The sequence below is a fragment of the Lissotriton helveticus genome, chromosome 9 (genome assembly GCF_964261635.1).
Source record: "Lissotriton helveticus chromosome 9, aLisHel1.1, whole genome shotgun sequence".
Lineage (NCBI taxonomy): Eukaryota > Metazoa > Chordata > Amphibia > Caudata > Salamandridae > Lissotriton > Lissotriton helveticus.
In genome coordinates, this window is record NC_136070.1 from 488,834,216 (window position 1) to 488,859,194 (window position 24,979).

Consider the following 24,979-nt stretch of genomic DNA (forward strand, 5'->3'; position numbering starts at 1 on the left):
TCTCGTGAGCAGCCGCCACTGCAGCACGACTATCACTGTAGGCGGGCCGGACCCAGGCGGCAAATGTGAGAAATATTTGTACCCAAAATTTGACAGTGAGGTGAGATTTAAATTCGAGTCCGAGACTTAAGCTCACACAATCACAGGGCTGCGGATGCCATGGGCGGCAATCTGAGGGATAGCCACGGGCGCCACAAGCTCTAGCTACGCCCCTGGATACAGATTTTCCCCTAGGGATGTTGACCAGTAAGCAGGCCGCTGAGTTTTGAACCAGCTGAAGCTTTTTTAGGCACTATTTCTGTATATTCAAATAAAGCCCGATGCAGTAATTCAGTTTAGACTGGATTAGCGAGGTTACCACGGTTTTCCTGGTGTCCAGAGGAATATAAGGAAAGATCTTCCTTATTTTCTTGATAAGAAAGTGGGAGGCGGATATGGTTGCATTTGTCTGCTGAGAGAGCGATAGTTTGTTAGCAAACCAAACTCCAAGGTTTTTAGCCTTGACCGCTGTTTTTGGTGGTTTTCCCATCTCCGCTGGCCACCATAGATTACCCCAGTTTGGCTGCATATTGCCAAAATTCAGGACCTCTGTTATTTCAGAGTTAAGTTTGAGACAGTATGTACTCATCCATCTGTTTATGGTACACATACAGTTATGAAATTGGTGAATCGGGGGAGCCTGGTTTTTGTAAGCAGCCACCACTGTCTGGGTGTCGTCGGCATATGAGGCCAGACTAAACTTAAAGTCCCAGATCAAAGGAGCCAGTTCGGAGATGTAGATATTAAAAAGAAAAGGGCTCAGGGAGGAACCCTGTGGTTCTCCACACGGGAGGGTGTAAGGCTCTGAACGATACCCATCAACCGAAACTGTTAATCTCCTATCCTTAAGAAAGGAGGACAATAGGGCTAGTGCAGTGCCTCAGACTCCTAGACACTCCGGTCGCTGTTCTAGGAGAGATTGGTCCCCGTATAAAAGGCAGCTGACAGGTCGAGGAGCACAAGGGCGGCTGTGTCTCCTCCATCCATCACGGCTCTGATCTCCTCAGTGGCTTTGATAAGTGCTGTTCCGTGCTGTGTTCTTGGCGGAAACCAAACTGGGAGTGAATACATTGTGTTAATTGAGTGTCATGATTGTGTCTATTATTTTTCCTGGCAAATGCAGCGGGCTATTGGTCGATAGTTATTCAGGTTTGCCACGTCCAGGTTCGTTGTTTTTTAGCAGCGTACGGATGGAGGTATCTTTTTACCTGGAAGGAAAGAAGCCAGATTCAAACATGGAATTAAAATTTCTGTGAGCCAGGGACTCACCAGATCTGCTATTTCTATCAGAAATGCCGGTGGGCATGGGTCGGAGGGAGATCCCGACTTAGCTCCTTTTATATATTTTTTTCACTGTTTCAGATGAAGTGGGGGAGAAGCTGCAAAGGGTAATATTTTCAGAAACTGGGCTTGTCGGTAGAGTGGTAGGGAGGTGAGCTGAAGCATCCTCAAAGATCTTGAAAATGTCTAGGACTTTAGTTTTAAAAGCAGCTGCGATGTCGTCACAGAACTTTTCATTGCCCCTGAACTCTGTAACTTTGGGAATAGTCAGTTTATTTACTGCTGAAAATAATGCTTTAGAGGATTTTTTTGCGTTCTCAATCTGTCTGGTAAAATAATCCCTCTTTCCTGATATCAGTAAATTTTCATATTGTGTTAGGGCCGTTTTGTACGCTTTCCTCTCAGGTGAGTGATAATTTGCTCGCCAACACCTTTCTAGTCAACAGCATTTTTGCTTTCTTCCCATAGTATGTCAGAGAACCAGGGGGCAGAGGGGGTGCTCCTATTCCCTGACAATTCTTTGGTGGGTACTGAGGCATTGACAGCTTCCTTGAGCCATTCAGTGTATTTGGTGGCAGCTGGTTCTGAGTAACCATATAATTGTGGTCGAGAACTCTCCAATTGTGTACGGAAGGTCATTTTATACATTTTACTCCACTCTATATGGGTTGAGACAGGAGGCTTGGGGATACCTCCGAGCCCAACAGTGATGTCTGGGACATTGAACTTAAGTAATGAGTGATCTGACCATGTGAAAGGAAGAGTTTCTTTGAGTATGAGTCCATGAACCGAGGTAGAGATACCGTATAGCGTGTGTCCCGCCTCTTGAGTGGGGGTCTGTACCTGTTGAGTTAGGCCTACGGTTCCCAATGTGTCTAGGAGAGTCCGTGCCTCCCTGTAATCCTTGTCTTCAAGGTAAAAATTAAAATCTCTGAGGATGGTAAAATCATTGTTTAAAAAAGTGGGTTCCAGGAGACTATCTAGATTAGACATGAATGTGCTTCTAGATTCTGGAGGCCGATACACTAAAGTGCCCCTAAAAGTCAGCCTAGGGTTAAGGTCGAGAGCAAAGGAAAGAGCCTCATATGAAGGTGTAAAGATAGGGTGGTAGGTTATTGGGAACTGCTCCCTAAAGATGATTGCTACTCCTCCGTCTCGCTTAAGTGGCCTATCGACCCTGATAGCCCAAAATCCGGCTGTGGAGGCGGTGAAAAATTCAGGGTCGGAGGCAGCATCTGCCCAAGTTTCTGTTATGAAAAGTATGTCTAGATTGGAGTTTGAAATCGTCTGTGCAATTTCATATTTGTGCTTTGCCAAGGATCTGACATTTGTGAGGCCAAAGTGAATTACAGCACGCTCTGTGAGTTTGGAGGGGTCAAGACAATGGGAACATTTGGGAGGCTGAAAAGCAAAAGTCCTTTGAGCAAGTGGGAGAGTGAAACAGCAGGGACAGTTTATGCTACCATCACTGGGAAATGACGGGCAGCAATTCTCCTTGGGGTTAGTGAGGAGGTGTAATTCCCTTGCGGTATATCTGAGCGCAGGAGGATTTGAAGGACCTGGGGTTCTAGCCCTGGGCCTGGTCCAGGCGTGGACGGGCGCAGACAAGCTTGCCTTAGGCGCGACTTCGGGGCGCTAGCGGCACGCCCGCTGATCACGTCCGCACCATCTTAGTTCCGGTGGACAACTAGACTGCGTCCCAACCGGATGTAGTTTGCAGGCGGAAGTGAGGTGGAAAGTAATGGTGGTGTGTCCGCTCTCCGTGCAAAAGGCACAGCAGCCGTGGCGGACCGGGTCGGTACACACTCAAGACTCAACAGTTAACGTGCAGGTTAACGGTAGGTGCAATGCTGCTTAAAAAATTAGAAGCGATAAAATATTTAAAACACAACCGTTTGAAATACACAGCACAATCTAAGTAAACTCTGTTAAAATAAGGCAAGAGGCAAAGCTAAAAGTATCGAGGTGCCAGCAGGGTTTACTTTGGGTGTTTTATACTTAGTTCCGGTGGACGACTAGACCGTGTCCCAACCGGATGTAGTTTGCGGGCGGAAAGTAATGGTGGTGTGTCCGCCCTCCGCGCAATCAGCACAGCAGCCGTGGCAGACCGGGCCGGTACACACTCAGGACTAAACACCTAACGGTAGGTGCAATGATGCTTAAAAAACGAGTGGCGATAAAATATTTAAAACACAACAGTTTGAAATACACAGCACAATCTGAGTAAAATCAGTTAAAATAAAGCAAGAGGCAACGCTAACAGTAGCAAGGTGCCAGCAGGGTTTACTTAAGTCTGCTGCGCGTCAGCACCATTGGGCATTTTATACTTAGTTTCAGTGGACGACTAGACCGCGTCCCAAGTAGATGTAGTTTGCGGGCGGAAGTGAGGTGGAAAGTAATGGTGGTGTGTCCGCCCTCCGCGCAATCGGCACAGCAGCCGTGGCAGACCGGGGTCGGCACACACTCAGGACTGAACCGCTAATGTGCAGGCTAACGGTAGGTGGAATGATGCTTAAAAAATTTGCAGCGATAAAATATTTAAAACACAACAGTTTGAAATACACAGCACAATCTGAGTAAAATCTCTTAAAATAAGGCAAGAGGCAAAGCTAAGAGTAGTGAGGTGCTAGCAGGGCTTACTTAAGTCTTGCCTCACACGCGCTACCTGCTGGGCAAGGGATCAAACTCTTCCTTCCTTTGGACGGGGAGCTAGACTCTAACATCAGGCCAGTGACAGTACATCCAGAGTTAATGACATCAGTCTTTGCTGGTTCTGAGACCAGCCTCAGGATCAGAGTAGATCACGTTTTCTCAATAGATTCCAAGTGATCAAATATGCCCTGCAGCTTATAGTCAAGAAGACCTCCAACTCACCAAATTGTGCTAGCATGTCCTCAAGGACATCTTTTATAGGGACAGAAGTTTTAAGTGTCATAGTCTCTAAGGAGCTCAATTGGCTGTCGATTGTTGAGTGAGATCGACTAGCTCTGCACTTCTGCTTATTGAAGTGGATTTAGCAGACTTGGCAGATTTGGTAATTACCTTGTTCGTGGGCAGGGCACCAATGGGGGCAAGTCACCACCCTCCTCAACCTCGGATGCCATCTGCTTCCCTATGGCATCCTCGTCCTGACTTGGCACTACTGCCAGTTGACTAGTGTGTGGGGATTGCAGTAAACATAAGGCCCCTCTTTCAGCAGGTACAAAAGACAACATTTTTTCCACATCAAGAACTTCTTTATTAATGGCACCCACAATAGGGTTGGCTCTTGGGTTTCATCATGAGGTTTTATCTTTCCCTGGCCGGGTTGTTGTCCTTTAGATATTCTTCCTGCCTCGTTCGGGTTGCCAGGACCTATTAGTTGCGTAGCTGAGTAATCCCATCCGAGCTCGTCTTCCTCGTCCACGTTTTTCTTGAGTCTATTTTTCTTCATATCTGACCCCCGTTTCATTCTTTTCTGGGTTCTCTTTTCCTCTTGTTGGCTGCAGTTGCTTGTGGAGGTGTCTTCTCCCTTCACCTCTTTACTGCTGCTAGAAAGCCTGGACACTGATTCGGCTGATTCCTCATTCATTGAGTAAACATTTTCCATGGAGTCTGGGGAGAGATACCCTGTATCGTGGATCCTTTTTGGGATGGCTCCTTCTTTGTTGGCTCCTTTGCTTGGCTGCGCAGTTACAGCCCTCTCTTTACCAGATGTTCCAGAGTTTGTAGGGGTACTCTCTTCTACCCTGTTGTCCGCATCAGCATATCCCTTATTTTGGTGGTCATCATGGGATACCTCTGGGCTCCCAAGAAAGGTATTCTCGACACACGATCCCCAGGAGGGCCTCCCTTCCACCGTGTGCTCTAAGGAATGAGCCGGGGGGATCTCTGGGGGCTCTCTGTAGATGCAGTTTCTTGATTGGCCCCTAAATTTTCCATTTGTAATGCCCCCTGTACCCCTGGTTCTTTGTTGCCCTCCATAGGGGAAAGCATGCTTGTAATCACCATCTGCTTTTTCTTCTCCCCCTGTCCGCCCGGCAACATATCTTTTAGTTCAGTTTTCTTGTTGCTTTTGGGAGCCTCCACTTTATCCTTTCCCTTCTCCGATTTGGCACATTTTCTAGCGCGGTTGTCAGCTTTCTTGATTTCTGCCTTGGTTTCTGCCTTGGCCTCTGACTCTGTTTTAGGGTTGCTCTCCTTGCGAGACCCGCAGAGTGTGTTTAGGTGCATTCTGCCGTGACCTCCTCGTGCTGCCATGGCCTCCGTGTGCTTTGCTCTGGTGCTTCTCTCACTCTCAGCGTTGCTAGGCAACCCCAGCCTGCAGCGTGAGCGGATCCTTCTCCTAGCGGTTGCTGGCAGAAGATGAGTGATGGATTTCCAGCACGTGGGGCAGGCTGTGCTGTTTCGATCCGAGCGGATGCCGCTCAATCTGTAGAGCCACTAAACTCAGGAGAGGGCTGTCGGCCCTCGCATCTCCCTCGGTGAGATCTTGATGCGATCCTGGTTTCCTCCAGGTTTTCATGCATGCTGGCCTATCTCAGGTCCACCTCGCAAATATTTCCATGATGATGCTGGTCATGTTACCACTCATCCGCAGATTTGCTCGGTTCAGCAGCGATCCTGTTCGGGGTGAGTGCGGCGAGACGCGGGGTGAGTGCGGCGAGACGCGGAGCGGTACGGAGGTGAGTGAACGTGACTCTCACTCAGCCGCCATCTTGCCTAGATCAAGCCAGTAGTTGTGTTATTTGTGCCAATAAACATGATAGTTTACTCTGATGTGCATTTTAACTAAAAATATGTCTCTGTTCTAAGTGCAACTGTCTGCTAGAAGCACATGTACTGCTCTATTAAAATTATTTGCAATGCTTTTTTCTTTCTAATTTAACAAATGTATTGCAGTAATATGGCTGCCATGTTTAGGTGGTGTCAAATTTTCATTTTCTTCCCTTCTTTCTATTTGTGGTATTAGTTTATAATAAAAAATACCAAAATAACCATTGCACCTTCTTGCCAATGCCAGGCATATTGCCTTTGCCACTGCTTATTCAGTCTCTGCAGTATGTACTTGCTTTGCTCAAAGATTTCAGTTTAAATAAATGAACACAGTAGTCACAATATCAAGGACAATGAATTTAATAGCAAGTATATTCTATTACATTAGAAAGTATTTGTTTTTAAGAGTATTCATATCCGTCAGTGTTGCTGTTATTGTTGTTATTATTATTATTAGTAGCAGTAATAGTAGTAGTATCGTCACCATCTAATAAAAATAATAATGGTACGTTCTGATGGTTTTAGCTCTCAAATTCTGCAGAATTGTCTGGGTTGAAGGTTACTGTTACTAGGACAATTACCTAGGCTGTGCTCTGATGGAAACAGTTTCGGATGCACAGTGATATTCCATCCATCTTACCAAGTGACTTTTGCAGAGAATCCCTTTCTTTTACAGAGTTTTATATAGCGCGAACTTGACCCGAATCGGGTATCAGAGCGCTTTACATAGCTCCAGTTGCATTAGAAGAAGACACATTCATTTTTTTTCATAGGCATGGGGAAATTAAGTGATTTGCCCAGAATCACAGGATGTTCAGCGTTATTGCCAAGACTCGAACCCAGGTCCCCAGATTTGAAGTCGACCGCCCTAGCCTTTAGGCCAACTCTTCTCCCCTTTGCTGATGCCATAGACATTTCTTTATTTTTTTAAATGTTGTCAATTAAAGTCTGGCTTATTAAATGTGCAAATCCCAGTAAATGTTTTACTAATTACACTGAATAATCTTGATTTACAATTTGACAACGATACTTCCTGGTTTCATCAAAATGATGGACACTGCTGGATCTTGCTTTTGAAAAGCATGGGTCAGTGTTTAATGGAGTTGCGGAAGTTTAGACTGATAGGTCAATTTCAGCAGTTTTTAATTTTACAGTCTCCTACTGCATAAACCTTTTCTTCCGATCTCTATTGCCCTGCTTGCTCTATTATTCAATCAAATAAGATTATAGACCTCTTTTTAGTCAAACATTCAATTACTTTAAGTGTTCCTGAAAGGTCCTTTTACAGGCAGGTGATTTTACATTAGGTTTTTGAGCCACTAGGAATAAAAAAAAGCCTTAATTATCAGCTCAGCAGTTTGACAGTCCTCTAGCTCTAACTCCCCTGATATACTTGTCAAGATGCCAGACTGAAAACACGTTTTTTACCATTACAGAATGGAATTTATTTGAAGCTTAATGTGAAACTCCGGTTTGAAACTTGCAGCAGGTTAGCTGGAAAGGGAACTAGAGGTTGAGAGTAGGTTTTTTTGTGAAGAATTCACATTTTTAGAAGTTCTCCTTCCCCACACCACCTTTAACTCGACAAAGCTGCAAACTCTGTGGTCTTAAAGAGTTGAATTTTACCCGTCCGAAAAGGTGATGGGATCTGGACATGTACGATGTCCCCCCACCAAACTCCCCAAGTGCTGCACCCTTTGCTGTTGACCCAGCGGATAATTTATGCCACCTCTTCATCGTACTTGTCTGACTTAATTTGGTAACAAGATGCTAGACCTTGCGGTGTATGTACAACAATGCAATTGTAGTGGAGCATAACGTTTGAAAAAAGGATTTGTTAATACTAATTGGTACTTGATATGCCATACCCTACATTTCCAGTATTCACATTATAGGTGATACTTACATTTTGGTGTTTTTTTCCAGCACATGATGAACATGTAGATATAGTTCTGTGTCAAACTAACATGGTTCACGTAGTGGTCTTCTACAGAAGAGGCTTCACCAAAATAATGATTGTATGAAACAGCTGTTTTAGTTGAGGAGTGTGATGATTTGGGTTTAATATATGATATGGCAGTGGCACCTTATCGTGGAATACAGTTGCAAAACATGTCTTGGGTCCAGACAGGCTCATTTGTAAACTGTAAGCTCAACCCTGGGTAGCTGTGACTTTGAGCAGCAAGGATTAACAAAGGAACTTAGTGTAAAGCATTTTACATCACCAAACAATGGAAGAAGAAAGTCACACAACAAGAAAGAGACACAACAACAATTTATAAAAATAGAGCACATTTGTATTAATGTTACAGTCTTTGATCATCAAAATCAACTGTAAGGTTCCAGAGATACATATTTCAGAAGACAAAAATACTTTTAATCCCACCGGAAACAAGCATTGGTCAAAAAAAACCTTCAAAACTTTTGAAAAGTTCGAAACAGTTTGATGGGATATAAATTCGATAAGTACATGTTACTGGCCTAGTATATACAATATAACCTTATAACCACACGTTAGCATTGCATTATTCACATTGTATTATTACAGTTAGGAATGATTCACTTTCTGTCTTGTTTAACCTATTGGTGTGACCAGGGCCCCTTGCGTTTCGTTTCTCTGTTCCATGTACCGTTTCCCTGAAATCACGTGATTGGGATTTTTGCATGAAACCACAATGGATGGCTTAGCTGTCTGCTCGACTTGCTAGTTTGTAGCTCAGGGAAACCCAAGGTCACACCTGCCCTTCTTGTGGGATGCGCACATTCTAGCAGATCCCGTTCCTGCACTCCTCGAGCTCCAGATAGAAAGGGTGGCACCTTACTGACCTGCTCCCGGAATAGCTTGGGCCTAGCTACTAGCAATCAATTGTGTCTTATATGGGTCTTCCTGCTGGCTCACTGACAAGTTGTATCTTTCCTAGTAAGGTGTCATCGTGCTATGTGTGAAACGTCTATATGCTTTGTACTTCCTGCATGTAGACAGTCTCCTCTGCGCACCTCTGAGGGTCGTGTAGACTGAGGCTCCCCTGTCAGGGTTTGTATTTTGCAGAATAAACGATTGAACCGTCTCCATTGCTGACTGACTTATTATTGGAATTAGGTTGTATGGGCTATTGGTGAGTATAGTCCATTAGTGTAATATTTTGGTTCCTTCAAGTTAGTTTGACGACTCTGTCCGGCTTGGGCAATCACATCTGACAAGGCAGCAGTCTAGGAGTCCAGTAGGGTTACCATATATAGTTACCTGACTACCAGTGCCTTTTCCAGTCAAGTTCCAATCTTTATGAAACAACTACCATAGACCATAATGGTGTGGTCCTGATGCTGGGGTTGCATGCAGAAAAGATGTTCAGTGATACTCCTGGAACTGTGCGGTCAAGGGGGGTGGAGTGCAGTTGATCCCTCAGTACACTGGTGGAGTGAGGCAACTTTGGCCATGACACTTGGGTCCCACAACCCACAACCCATTTTTTGAGACAGTAGAAGGCCAGCTTCGGCTGGGCTCCCGATCTCATGAAACAGCACTCACATTGAATATGCTTGGTGGAGGATAGTGCCACTCTTGTGCAACAAATCCAGACTCTGAAAGCTCTCCTGAGCAATTTTTGTCTATCTCAGATTTGTCTTTTGACGTGCCCGGCGGCAGCCAGCATTGCTACTGCTTTGTCAGTTTGGGTTCCTCAGCTTTGATGACCCTGGTGCTATTCCAGGGGGCCAGCTGACTGATATTCAGAGTCACTGCTTCACTCTTGGGCTGAGGATCAACTTTTCCTTGGGCCAGGAGCCACAGGCATAGTCCAAACTCACTAGCCCCAAAGTGCAGCAGGTGCAGTCCTTTTGATCTGCAGCCTTCCTTCATGCAGCTTCAAAGGCAGGAGGGCAGTCCTCTTTTGGTCCTCTCTCCAAATCCAGCATGCACCAAGGTTCGGGGAGCCAGGGGTGTCCATTATATCCAGGAAAGTTCAACGAGGGGACAATGTGATCCTTAGCCAATGGGCTAGTAGGTCCCCTTCTCTTTGGTGACAAAGTTTCGGTGATGTGCAGCTTTTGGCAATCCTGGATTCCAATCCTCCGTAAGGTACTTCCTCTGCTCCCTTTCCAGGCGAGGAGGGTCATGGTCCAGGCCCTGATACTCTCCCGCCTGGATTATGGGAACGCCCTCTATTTGGGAGCACCGGCTTCTGTCATACAGAGGCTTCAGGTCACCCAAAATAGCGCGGCCCGCTTACTGTACAACCTGCCCCGTTGGCAGTCAGCGAAGAAGGCCCTAAAGGAGCTCCATTGGCTCCCTATGGCTGCAAGAGTGCAATTTAAGGCTATGTGCATTCTGCACAAATCCTTTCATCGAGTAGGCCCGGCAATTTTGCATTCCATGGTCACGCCTTATGTGCCATCTCGCACTCTTCGCTCTGGCACCCTCCAGCTGGCAACTTCTTTTAAAATCAACAGAGCCCGCTGGGGTGGCCGCTCTTTCTCCCATTCTGCGGCAAGACTCTGGAACTCCCTCCCTCTCCCTATCCGAGGAATCAGCAACCATATGTCCTTCAGGAAAGCTTTGAAAACGCACTTGTTTGCTAAAACCTACTGATCTACCCTGAGCCCGCGTTAAGCAATTAGTCACAAGCGCTGCGAGGCCTCCGGGTAGGTATGCGCTATACAAGTGCAATTTTTCATTTCATTTCATTTAATTTCATTTCATTTCATTTCAATATTCCTGCCACTCTCAAGATGTCTAAACCTTCCCTCGACTGTGAACAGCTGGGTAGCCAACTCCAGAGGTGTGGCTACACAAGGGCTACATGCCGATGGGAAAACCGGCTTGGGGATGGGCTTTCTCTCTATGGCCCTGTCTCCAACTTGTCTACAGGAGCAGAAGGCATACTGCTTGTGAGTGTTGTCATAGGTGGCCCTTCGAAAGATGCTTCCCTTTTGAAGCTCACCTTTTGAGCTGACACCACAAGCAGTCTTCCTGAGAGAGGAGGTCACACCTCACTCTGGAGCAACTTGATATTAATACAAATCCTTTGTTGATAATTTCATATCAGATCTCAGAAACAGGTTTATCTTAGATTGAACTTCCTTTTTCTAATCAAAGATAATATAGCATTCTAGAAACATGTATCCAGCTTTCAATGTGGTACGCCTCCAACATACCATAACATACCAAGCTCCATTGTCCTAAAAGTTGTGCAACAAAGTTATAAAAACAAGAGCTAACTACGTTTTTATATTATATTGGCTATTGAAGGTTATTTGGAGATGATGTGTCACCCTTTCTGGCTATGCTTGAACGACAAATAATTCCACAGCTCTTCTTTGGGTAGTTTGGATGTAGTCATGAGTACCAGTTCCACAACTAAAAACAACTCCATATCCCTGATTACCTTTTGTATGGATATAACCTTGTACTCCAGCAACCTATCTCAAAACATAGTGCTATCTTGTGAAACTATGTGTGTCCCATATAGGAAATACCAATATTTGTGAAATATTTCATCTATTTTTTCCATAAAAGATGTAAACAGTGTCCTGCAAACATTCATGTGTTCATTTGAAAGATCATGCTCATCTGTCAATTTTGACCCATTTTGGTGCTTTACAATTGGAGGTTTTGAACCAGTACTACATCTTAGGAAATGTGCAGACAGTGTGGTGTTCTTTTTAATTGCAAAAGCCAAGCCCACCTATCCTTAAATGCATCTTCACTATACCTAGGGATGAAGTGGAGTGTATTTTTGGGAACAAGATACACTGAAAGACCAGGTATACCAACCTGCACACATGTTTTAGTCTATACAGAAGCATATATGGGAGTTATTTAGATTCAGTAATATAAATTGACTTGAAAATAAATGCAATAATGTCTTCATCCAGTTACTACATCTCAAATGGTGCTTACTTTGTGCTGGTGCTTTCCGGTTCTTAGCACCGGCACTTATTTAACAGGACTGAGGCTATTACATTTTTCTTCCCTGTGCGATGGGCCCAGTAATTATTGCAAATAAATGTACTAACTGTCCTGCTAGGGTTGCATGTCTGCCTGGTATGTCCAGAGGATGGCCCACCCAGGCCCAGGCACAATATAGGGTTTGTGACTAGATTCTGTCATGAGCAGTACGTTGTGCGGTAGGATCGGACCACGTGAGGTGAGATTGGCCGCCCCACCAGGGATTGTTTTTCTCTGAGTGTTGCTGTGCTTTGTAACGGCCCGGAACATCTAGTGAGCAAGACCGCCCATGCCTGCTACAGAGTTGAATGTGAGGGAGGGAAGATGCTCCCGCAGAACGTGGAGCTGTCTTCACTTGCGCCAGTTCATGTCTTTTTGAAGTCTTACAGCATGGTGTCCTTCTGCACCAACGCTGCAATCTGTGCAAGAACTGGTCATGCTTTTCATCAGAATTTACTTTCTTGTTCTCCTGCTGCTGCTACTGCCCAATGCCCTGCAAGTGTTAACAGTACAGCTGAAAGGGTAAAGAATATTTTTTGGGGGTTTTTTATGGAGATTTATATAGTGCAAACTCGACCCAAAGGTAATGGAGCATTTTACATGGGCACCAGTTATGTTTACGTAAGGGTACATTCATTTCTTGGTAGACAAGGGGAGAATCAGTGATTTGCCCAGAATCACAGGATGCTGAGCGGACGCCGAGATCTGAACCTGGCTCCCCAACTCCAAAAAGTTGGCAGCGCTGGCAGTTTGGCCTCATCCTCTCCCCAGTTATTGTTATCAGCCCAGGCCTACCTGAAAATAAAGATATTATCACAAAAATTAAGATAAAACGAGAATTTTGCTTTACCGTTCACATACTTTTTAAGAAGGCTCCGAAGAGTATAATACTTTCCTGTATTTAATCTGAATGTGGCCACGGCTTACCACTGGTTTGTAAAAGGCAGTACATATTATTTCTTTTAATGACTCGGGTATTTTAATGTCAAAATAGTTTTTATTCGTGACGTCAAAAGGTGACAAAACTCCGTGTGTATGTTATATTCCTAAGCATTTCAGCTGTAAATGTAATTAGTTTAACATGTGTATCGTAGCATAGTTCCATGGCTGCAAGGAGCCGCTGTTTTATGACGTCCAGGTTACCTAAATGACAAAAGTCAGCTTAACCTTTTTATTGAAGCTTTTGGAGCTGGTGTTATAAAGACTTACGGCCACATGCATCAACGGTTCCGTTTGCGATTCCTAAATTGCGAAAATTAAGGAATCGCAATTTAGAAATCGCAAACGACAATGCATGAAAAAATCACAATTTTTTTGCGATTCGGTATTTTTCCTTAATTGCGATTCACAATTTGCGAATCGCAATTAAGGAAAACCCTTCCCATTGATTCCTATGGGCCAAGAGGCCCATAGGAATCAATGGGAAGGCATTTACAATTTGCGATTTTCAATTGGCGTATCGCAAATTGAAAATGCAATTTCAAGGGTGCAGGGGGGGTCCAAAGAACCCCTCCCTGCACCCCTGAAATTAAACTTAAGTGCAATTTACACACACACATGTCCCAAGGACATGTGTGTGTGTAAAATGCAACTTTCAAAAATGCATTTTTGTGCAGGTTTGAAGGTTTTCGGTAAATTAGCATGAGGTCCAACCCCATGCTAATTTACCGCTTCCAAATTGATAATTTGCAATTTAAAAATGATCATGCATTGCATTTAAGAAATCTGAAATTGCGATTTCTTAAATGGTAATGTTAATGTTAATGTTAAAAATGCTTATAGAGCGCATGGCTACCCCAGTGACGGGGCGTCCCAGCGCCTGCAGACAGCTTGAAAGTAAGGTAAACTAATCCAAGGGGGAAACGTGTAGCGCCACTTAGGAACCCTAGGTAGAAGGGAACAACCAGGTTTTGATAAGTTTTCTAAATGACAGATAGTTATTTGTAGCGCGCAGCTCCGAGGGGATCGAATTCCACAGTTTCGGGACCAAATACCTGAAGCCTGCTCCTTTGGATTTTGATGGTGCAGGCAAGATGAAGGTCCGCTGAGCGGAGGGCACATGCAGGGACATAGGAAGAACACAGACCTCGCAAAACTCGGGGGCCAGAGCAGTGAAGGATTTTATGAATTAGGCAAAGGGAATTAAATTAAATACGTTGTGTTACCGGAAGCCAGTGTAAACGCCGCAGAATATGGGACGTGCGACAGTATTTTGGTATGGCGAACAAAATGCGGGCGGCTGCATTTTGGGCCCTTTGGAGTCTGTTGATGGCTGTTCGATTAGAGCCCAGCATTAAGACATTACAATAGTCTATGTGCGATAATACAAGGGCTTGGACAATTGTCTGGCGTACAGGTGGTTCAAAAAAGCCCAAAATTGGTTTGAGCGACCGTAGGAGACCATAACACACCCCAGCCATATAATAGCAATTTTAGAATCGCAACATGATTGCGATTCCTAAAATTGTGAAATACATGATGCATTCCAATTTTGATAATTGCATTCGCAAACGGCCGAAAATTGCGATTCGCACCGTTTGCTAATGCAATTATCGTTGATGCATGTGCCCGTTAGGGGTATGTAGCAAGTTGCAGTTTCACCCAGGGCTAGCTATGAAATCAACATGCCTTTTTGTGTTTTTTGTTGAGTGATTGAACATGTCAGACAAAACACTGATCCTCCCAGCTGCTTTCAAATTGACACTCGCACGTAATACTTATACAAATAATGGGAGAAGGCATGAGTTTTAGGAAGGAGAGATCAAGGACATCTTTATGAATTTGCAGTCCCTGGGCCAAATGTATTTTGTGTGAAGACATTTCTAATTTATGATCCAGTTTCAACTCTTTTATGCCCTCCAAGGCTACGTCACTGACAGGCACACTCTCCAAATTCTACATGTGTTTTCATCTAATATTAAGGGATAGTGATGTGTCTTTTCAATATTGTAATACAGCAGCTGACTAAAATTATTGTAAATAATCTCGGTGACCCTCTCCTGTTTCGAATATGTGAGGTCTTGTTTTGATCTAAAAGAAACTTTCCGGATGTTACATGGTGTGTTTGACCAAAGTCCCACGGGCCAAGCACAGTTTGATTAATCCCTGTGGTAAAGGTCTCGTGGTAGGACACGTATATGGGAAAAGCTGAAAAACGCCAGTGTGGTAAAGGGGAAGGATTAAGTTTCATCTTTGTGGTAAAGGGCCTGACGTGAAGCAAATGTCTGTGTGGTAAAGTAAGTCAGTGGGTTAAAATGATCCTGTGTCATGATTGTGTGTTAAACAGCCGAGTACTGTGTATTAAAAATATCTCCTTTGATGCATTGTAGTATTGTATTGTAGAAAAGGAAAGTGAATTATTAGACAATCTTGCTGAATTACAGCGGGTGTAAAGGAAAGGCTGTAGGATGTAATTTTTTGGTAACACACAACAAAATGTTAATACCTGCAAATACACTGCACACGTTTAGTAGTTAGAAAATCAGATATGAAGCATATTTTTTTGTAATTCTGAAGTATGATGGTAACAAAGATTTTAATAGGATCAAAACAAATCTAGGCAATTTACTTGGTGATGCACAAAAGAAAAATATTCATTAAAATTCGATTATGAATTATTATCATTTGTGTGAAATATAGTTTTATCAGTAACTGTATTTCTGTGCAAATCTAATGACCATTTCAATTGAAATGATGCTACCTGCAAATACCAGAGCGCTACCACACATTGCTTTAGTTAGATTGAAAAATCACCCTCCTCATGTCCATGAAAGCTAAGTGGATAACTAATGTTGGTTGTTCTCAAAATTGGGCCATGGTTCTAAAAAGTTGTGAAGCACTGCTCTTAATGAAAGAATGGTAAATTTCACATGCACATTTACCATTAGTTCTTTCCTTTGTGTGCAGCACTGCTTTGGGATGATGAGGGTGAACAATGGTGAACAGGGAAGGCTTGGGCTCAAATTTATTAGCACTTTGCATCAGGTTTACATCACAAAAGTGTTGAACTGGGCTGTGGCGTAGCTAGCCCATGTGCCGCCCGTGGCGGTCCCTGTGTTTGCCACCCGTGGAGGTATGTTAGAGCTGGGGTGTGTACTGGTGATTCCCATGACAGCCACAGGTAAGTGGGTGGAGGCCGCCACCCTCAAAACTCGCCCCGTCCCTCCATGCTACGCCACTGGGTCTGCAATTACTTTCAGCTAAAAACGTATTTTGCACTGGAAAGTAGTGGTTAAGGAAGGCTAAGTAGCACTATGTGGCACTTTTGGTTAAGGGTGTGCTCAATGGGTGGTATATGGGCGTTTCCATGCAACCGTTCATGGGTTTTGATACAAATCCCTATTTACTAAAATTGGCAGACAGGGATTTGTGTGAACATTTATTACACCTCCTCGAGGCAGGTGCAAGTTTGTTGAAAAGTTTTATTTCTCCAAACTTCTCCAACTTTTCCTGTGTAATGTACGGTAAAACACACATACAACGTTAGAAAAATGTTAAACAATGTCTAAGCATAGCATTTTGAACTGGGAGATTAACCTTTCAGCACGAACCCTTTGTGAGGCTTTATGCACACACCGTTGTACACTAATGGAAAGTGTGTGGGGTGCAAGTTTGCCTAAGGCACACTGACGCAGAGGATAACAACAGGAATGTCATATCTTAGTGGATCTATCTTTGTAGGTATGGCACAGTCTTGATGTCTCCCTTTCACACAACATAGCACAGCAGCTTTGGTTGCAATCCAGTGTTACATAATTTCTAAGTGTTTTAAAGAATCTTGGTAATGTAACGCAAAATCGCACTTGAAACAGGAAAAGACGAATCCATAAGGTAGATCTGGCATAGCTGTGGAATAATCATTTTGAATCTACCAACCTAGGGTACATTTGACCGATTCAGGGAGGCTCATAGTAAGGACCATAAAGCACTTCAAAACTCGACTAATATTGAATCCCTTTAGTGTCTCATGAGCGGGTCTTTATTGCTCATACATTTCAGTTTCCATCTTTGCTGAAATGACACATCAAGCGTTCTGCCAAACGTTGCTTCAAACAACTTTGAGATTCCAGATTTAGATCAGCTCATGTGTATAGCAGACTGACTGGATACCTTTAACATAAATGCACCATTGTTTGTCAATTGCTTGTGCTCAGTTTGCTCAGTTTGCTCACTGGGATGACCAAGAGAACGCATATAGGAAGACGTGACTGGCATTGCCTGTGGAAACATTCTTTGTGTCATGAGGATGAGAAACCTACATCAGGCAGACTCATGATTCATTGTCTGGTGCTGGTGCTGGCTCAGTATGTTGACCGCACACTGCTGAAATATGCAGCGACCTGCAGATCGCAAGCTTGAATATGGCAAAGCAATCTCTGCCTTCCACCCTTCTGAGGCTGGTCAATCAGGTACCATTACATTGGATAATTGTGACATGGTGACATGTTACTTATGATACTTCAAAATGAAAAAAAGCTTGGTATGTTACATAAAAACAAGTTATTATTATTAAAAGACGTTTCTTCTGCAGCTTCTCAAGACCCTTAAGTCAGGAACTTAAAGTGCTGGACAAGATTTGAAAAAAATAAAATTGTGTATGATAAAGGTAACAATAACAGAATTTGACCCCTGGCAGCTAATGGCCAGTGTTATTATATGGCAGTGCAGTGAGCTTGATGTAGTCCCTTGTTTAAATCTCTTGTGGGAGTCACAGCAAAAGAACTTTAAAAAAAGTATAAACTGATCCAAAAAACGTATCATGTCTTATTAGAAATTCCGATAAAGTGTATACATGTTTTTTAGTCATGGAAATGCATGAATTCAAGCTTAGGATTCAGAATAGAGAGGAAGGAAATTTATTCTTGGGCCTAAGTCAAAAGAATACATTTTTCCTGAAACCATCCCTTAGTCACACTGAGGGCAATGCACCTTCAACGGACAATCTAGACACCACTCTCCTGGAACAACTGCTAACATTATCTGAGGATATTCATCTTTGTTGTATTGTATTGTCATATTTATATAGCGCTTACCACCGCTATAGGAGTTGCTGAAGTGCTCGCCTACATGGGTAGCAGACTACACTGTGTAGGGTGTGTGGTCTTTGTTTTGATCCTATGTGGGAATATTCCCATGTTGTGCATGAGGACCACCGAGGTGTGGTTATCATGCCATGGGACACAACCTTTAGCTGTGCTTGATGGATGAGAAAGTGTGAGAGATAGGATCACAGTTTATGGTTTTCAGTAAGGTGGCAGCTTTGAGCAGCTATGCAAGTCCTTGTATGGTATTTGTTATGCTCCTAATTCACTTAAGTGGTTCCTGCATGGGGCTGTCCATTCGGATATATTTTGTTTAAAGTTTAGAGCAGTGAACATTCATAGGTTAAAGAGAAAAATGATGGAGAGATCTGCTGTGATGGATTTAGTTAATATCCTATATCTAAATGTCATTATGTGATGTAAAGAAGCGGACATAGTATGTAGCTAGTTGGGACCTGCAGTGGTAGACTACATGAAAATCCTCCATTGGCCAGCAGCCTGTCACAGATCTCGTCAATTATCCCATGCATGTTCAGTTGGAGATTGTTGGTTTATTTGCCGTGGACCGGTACAGTACTGGGAGATGAACATGCCCCTTAGCAGTTTTGTCTTATGTGAATTTAAGAGTGTCAAGCAATAAAATGGCATTATTATACTGCCTGTATGAACTATAATCACCTGCCCAACTGCTGAGTGTTACGCTATTTCTAGTAGTGTGAAATATATATTGTATTTGTACTGCATTTGCATTTATATTGTGTTTACTACCGTAAACAAGGGGATGTAGCACTTTACGCATGGCAGCATGATCCTCCGGATCCCAGGTTCAGCAGATTTTTAGTGAAATACCTTCATCTCTATCCTTTACCAAAATGTTTCATTTCTTTTAAGTGTCATGATTGCAAAGAACCAGTAAGCTGTTCTGAGAATGCCAGGCCTCCCCTGATCCTTTTAGTTCCATCTATCATCTTAAAGTAAATGTTCTCCAAACCAACTACTATACCACCAGGCAGCTTGCCCATTTAGATCCAACTACTGGCAAAAGTTGCCTGGACCACTTTATAGTACTGCTCTGTTCCGGGGTCTTGATCTGTGAAACACTTTCACTGTCTGTTGTTTTTAAGATATTAAGAAGACATACCACACATCTCTGTCCTTTAAAGGTTGACCCAGGTATAGAGGGAGCTTGTGTATATCATGTAAAGTATTTACTCTCTCTCCTACAAGGTATTTCCTAATAGCCAAACAGTGAACCCACTGTTACTCATCAAGGGATTAAGATTGTCAAAATAACCTAGATTTTGAAATGGCCCCTTATGGAAGATGAAGTGTATCATGTATGAAATCTACCTACCATTCCTCTGAATATTAATGTGAAACACCTTATATATGGCACCAAAGCGGGTTATGTCCACTGCGTTCAACACTAATAGGGTGAGACGCGATGGTGCCAAACTCACCATAAATGCGGTTCCCGGCCGGTGCAGCACTTTTCCACCGGCGTCCACGAGCAGGAATTGAAAGACTGCCTTCATGCCCAGTGGAACGCAAATCTAACGAATCCTGACACTGCTCTCATGCTGTTTTTAGCATGAGAGCAACTCCAGAATTAATTGGAGCAGGCTAACCCAGCGCTCATTTTGAGGCTGGGGACTGTGCCAGCAACCTCTCGGCTGTTTCACAGCCCTGCTATTATTGAGTCTACAGTGCGCATGTCAGGCTGGCCGTCGCAAAACAGCCAGCCAATCCGCCATACGCACTGAAAGGGGCAGCAGTTATCCTGCAATCACAAGATTCAGCCCCACCCCCTGCCATCTCACACAAGCTGTACAGAGTATGAGGAAAGGGCAAACTAAAATGCCATTGCCTTGCCATTTTATTTATTTGTGATTGCCTACTGCGCTCGCAGCAGGCGGGATGACGCTCCTCTGCCCATTAGGAGGAACCACCCCTGACTAAGCTACAGATTACAATGCAGACATTGGACAGTGAAACCACCAAGCACGTACAAGCCAGAGAGTATGAGAACAGACCTTATACTGTTACTCTCACTCTGCTTACAGAGAATGCTCTTAAGCCCTACTTTCCAGCCCATTATCAGCTTGGGCATCCCTACAAGCAAAGCATTTGAGAACCAGGGCTCCCAGTTTACACGTTTTCCTACTTCAAAAAATGTATTCACAAATCAGGCAAGACGGGAAATTTCTAGTTGACCACGTGAAGAGCAATATACTGCTCACTGAAAGCCCTTGCAAGAAGTGGAAGGCAGGCACCTCATGAACTGACAGCAAGACTACTTCAAATCGATGTATCTCACGAATTCCCTTGTACACAGGCGGAGAATCTACAGCACAATAACATGTTTGACTGCAAGCACCACACTGTAGACACATCAGTTCCACCCTAAGGATCTCCCAGTGATTGCAGACTAGGAGGGTGTGAAAAAAGTGTAATTTGCTTCAGAGTAGTTATGAGTAAGGCAACATTACTAAATGACACCTGTGTAACAGAATTTTTTCCTGGTCATAGCAAAGACCCACATCAACTTAAGGACAACTACATTATGAACAAGCACCTTTGAGTCATATCACAGGGAACCCCAAAGAGAGAACCAAGCCTCAGTATCCCAACTGCAAGCTTCACACCTCCCGATAGCGAACAGCTATGCCAGCTTTATTATGGTTTGTGTTCTGTTTTGGAACCTTGACCATGTTTACATCTGGATCTCTCCTTACTACATGAAATTCTAACTTTCAGAGGAACAAACAGCAGTTCCACCATCCTCTTGGTTGGCTTACAGTGAACAACAACATAACAACAAGTGATTACATTTTTAAAATTAGCTATGTAAGCATCCAAATCCAATTTAAGTATGTGTACCAAGTCAAGAATCATATTTTTACCTGCATGTATGTACAACAATATTTGTTGGTTGTGTATTTTACAATTGACAATTTTCTAGTCTATTCTCCCTTTCCACATTTCAACTCAAACACTGACTGCATTTGTTTGCAACATCTGACCAGCGGCTCTGGGCATGGGGTTTATATATCCTCATCAGCCTTCTATTCCTAAGCATGTTGAGATGTTTCTGCATTGCTGCATTGATTCTAGGGTAGCTGTACCCAGTACCGGTCTATGGGGGTGCGGTCAATAAAAGTTTTAAGGACGCCCGCATGAGATAAATCTACTTACAATGAATCTAGATAGTGGGTCTCCTGACAAGACTCTTATGGATCGTGCAGTGCTGGGCGGGAGCCAGCATTGGACTTTTCTCTTCTATGGAATCTTGTGAGTCCGAAAGGAATAACCACAAGCATCCTCTAGTACCTTTCTACTAAATTACAATATTAGGCAATGAAAGAGGATATGTGGGGCATGAAAGTTGATTTCACATTCAAATCAACATGATTTCTAAGATAAAAATAGAGATGAAAGTGCCCCACAGACCAAAAAAACAAGATTGTTCTATGGATGCATCGCAGGGTTGTACAAAGTGACTTTTAAATTAGTGCTGGCCTGCAGAAAGGGACAGAGAAATAATATATGAAGATTCAACTATCCATTCTGTGCATATTTTTGCCAGTGATTGCCCTAGGTGAGCAACGACACTCACTTCTTGGGGCCAGGACTTATTTTCAGATTATGCAGAAGAGAGAGAAAGGCAGAAAAGGAAGAAAGGAAGAGAAAGATAGAAATACAGTGACAAAGGAAGAAAGCAGAGTTTAAAATAACCTGCAAGTGTGAATAATGAAACAGGAAATGGCACTACAGCAAAAGTATTCTGCATTTTATTAGTAGTGAAGATCAAAACATAACGCTAACTGTAGCTAGCATAAACATCAACTCAAAAGTTTCGATACACTTTTGGACTTCAAGAACACACTTTGAGAAGGTGAAGAGCCAATAAAAGTTAGCGTGAGCCCTCGCAGAGCTCACTTATGTGACAAAACAGAAATGCTAGTTCAAAATTCAATATTTAGATTAGTTTCACACATCAATGTGTACTCTGTCATTAAAGCAGAACGAACCACTACAAAAACCGGCATATACAGTTTCAAAATGACACAACGAAAACAACTTTTAGACAACAAAAAAAATAAGACTAAAGATTACTGGGTGCCTTAAAAATCCAGTCATGAATACAAAAATAGTTACATTTCCATGAATAAAAGTGTAAATAGCAAGTTAAGATGTTAAATGGAGCAACGGTTAAACGCACACGGGCAGAAACCAAAAACTCAAACAAAGCCAATTAACGAACGCATTGCTTACAATTAACCCAATTTGCCCTAATTGAATTACTCTCCATTATAAGTAGCACGCGAGGACTACCAGCCGAAAATAATATACACATGTATTTAGAGCGTCCCTTAATAGTTTATGTAACTTTTATGGGCTGCTAACAGTCCTCAGCCTGGCACAGCAGGGTTCCATTTACACTCAATGACAAATTCACTAATTAGATTGAAGTTACAACCTTACCTGCATAGTGGTCGAACACCGTAGGGACGTACTCCTCTGGGAACGCGTCATTCGCATAACTCATCAGCAGACATGTTTTGCCAACCGCGCCATCCCCTACCACCACACACTTGAGCATCTTCACAGTCCTGCTGCCGGCGTCTTCCTCTCTCGTGCCCATTTCAGCGACCGGCAATCTCCACAGGAAAAACAGCAGAGAACTCTTTTGATGTTTTTTTTTATCTCGTTTGTTGAAAGCTCAAGAAATCACGCCAATGCCCCCATGCTGTTGCAATATCCTCTAACAATCACCACATTTTGCAAAAAAAACGGGGTAACTGGCCGTTTTGTCCACGTATTTCTAAAATACAGATTGTCCTTTCCCTTACTGGTTTGAGTCAGGAAGCTTACCTCATTCTGACAGAGATATCTTGGTATGTGTTGCAACACAGAAATACAGTTAAAAACCGTGTGAGACTTTTTTGACTTTCCCACTTTCCTCCAACCCGGCTACAGAAACCGAAGCCTCTTGCTGCTAACCCCACCCAATTAGCCCCAGAGGTTCGGGGTCTCGAGTGGCATGGAGCATTAGTCGGCAGTAGGGATTTTTCTCTTTCTCCGGCGTGTTGTGCGTGTCAGGAAATCATGAGTTTCCTGCTGAATTCCATATTAGGATCAGTGGGTCGGTAAGAGGGCTAGAAACAATAGGAGCTCTGTGTGTGTTTGTATTTTACAGGAACCATGCCAGGACACGGAGTAAGAAAAACACCAGCAGCCCCACTGCAGGCTGAGCTGTTAGACTTCCTGCTCCCTGCCCCTGCTCTCGGTAATCCTAGCTAGAGCGGCTGAGAAGGCCCAGGTGATGATGTCATCACTGTACATCACTCTAAACTTTTCCGGCTCACAAGGACACATCAGGGCGTGCTCACAGGAAAGAGTTGTCCACCAGCCCGTTCACACTTTTTGAGAGAACAAAACGGTGTCACCCAGCTGTCTGGCGAAACAAAACAGCTGTAGTGCAGCTTGGGTAAAAAATCCATCCTCTGGCCTTCTTACTGATGGCAAACTTGCTTGCTGTTAATCCAAAGTGATGGTAAAGGAACGGAGAACAGCTGTTAAAATACACTAACGTTATTTAAAAAAAGAAAAACCGCTGCTGCTTTAGTGCAGCTGTCATGACTGTATTAGGAAAACATTTCTAGTAATGTCTACACATATCTTTCAACCAGCAGAAACATGTGTCGCCATTGTTTATGCCAATATATTAAATTAAAAAGGCACAAGAAAAATTCATTCGCATTTGGTCTTTCATTTTCTAGAATATATTTGAATGTAGGCACGATACACAAACAAATAGTTAGTTAGGGCCTGATTCACAAAGAATTTGCTGTGATTTACTCCTGGCTTCTGAAGTTCAGCAGTGAGTCAGGGCAGCCATTAAAATAAGGCAGGTCTACTTACAGCAAAACCCTTGTGAATAGTGCCCTTGAAATAAGAATTTATGATTGATGTGGGCTTGTGTATTATGTGTTACCCCAAAATCTAGATTAATAAAAAATGATTGCAGAACCTATGCCAGGTGTACACACACCTACACATGTATGCTAGGAATAAACCATATATACAGCCATAGCAGTGACAGGAAAGGGAGCCATTGTTCCTAAAGCAAATAAAAAAAAATGCCACACTGAATGCTGATTGGGTAGTAAAATACGTGAGCAATTAATGTGCAATGGAATATCTTTGAACTCACTTGGCGCATTTATGTGTCAGGGAATAAGGGTTCTCTTTACACAGTTACCCAGTGAAGAGCAGATATTACGCGGTGGAACACAAGGTGTGTAGAGTGGGTAAGTAGGCTCTACACAGCCATTTACATTCAGTGGCGGCTCCATGAGGGAGTGCTGTTGGGCGATGGGGCAGGGCAGAGGAGGGGCAGGGTGGGGGGGGGGTAGTAAACTTCAGCCCACGGCAGAACGGAGTTAAGTAAATAAATAAAACAAATTAAATTGTGCGCGCTGCAACGCCACAGCAGAACGGAGTTAAGTAAATAAATAAATAATACAACAAATTACATTGTGTGCACATTTTATATGTGGGTGGTGGAAGGGGGACTGAGCTCCTCCACCCTAATGGAGGGGCCGCCGCTGAGTTTCTGGCCCACTTAAAGGTCCAATCTCAAAAGAGAGAGTTTCCCAGAGAACCAGAAAGGACTGGGTATACAACAGTAACAAAAGGGGGGGGGTTCCTTTCTGTGTTATTTGACTTATGAGGTCTGACCTTCAGGCCTAGATACTAATTTAACTTTTAGTATTCAAATATGACACAGATTATTATATCTGCACACGACTGAAGTATTTTTCATCTCTCAAAGTTTATTTTGTTATTATTTTAAAAACAATAGAAATCATTTATTTTATAACTATTTCAAATAATCCTACACAGATTGACT

At 43.2% G+C, this 24,979-nt stretch overlaps 1 protein-coding gene across 1 annotated transcript in view; it reads right to left on the reverse strand.

Moving 5' to 3' along the window:
- RHOJ (ras homolog family member J) overlaps positions 1–23,209 on the reverse strand; it is a 512,290-nt gene extending 489,081 nt beyond the window's left edge. The window contains exon 1 of the mRNA XM_078660325.1: positions 22,549–23,209. Within this exon, the coding sequence (XP_078516451.1) occupies positions 22,549–22,708 (160 nt within the window). The 5' untranslated portion in view covers positions 22,709–23,209. The remainder of the gene's footprint in view (positions 1–22,548) is intronic.
- Between the last annotated feature and the right edge of the window lie 1,770 nt (positions 23,210–24,979).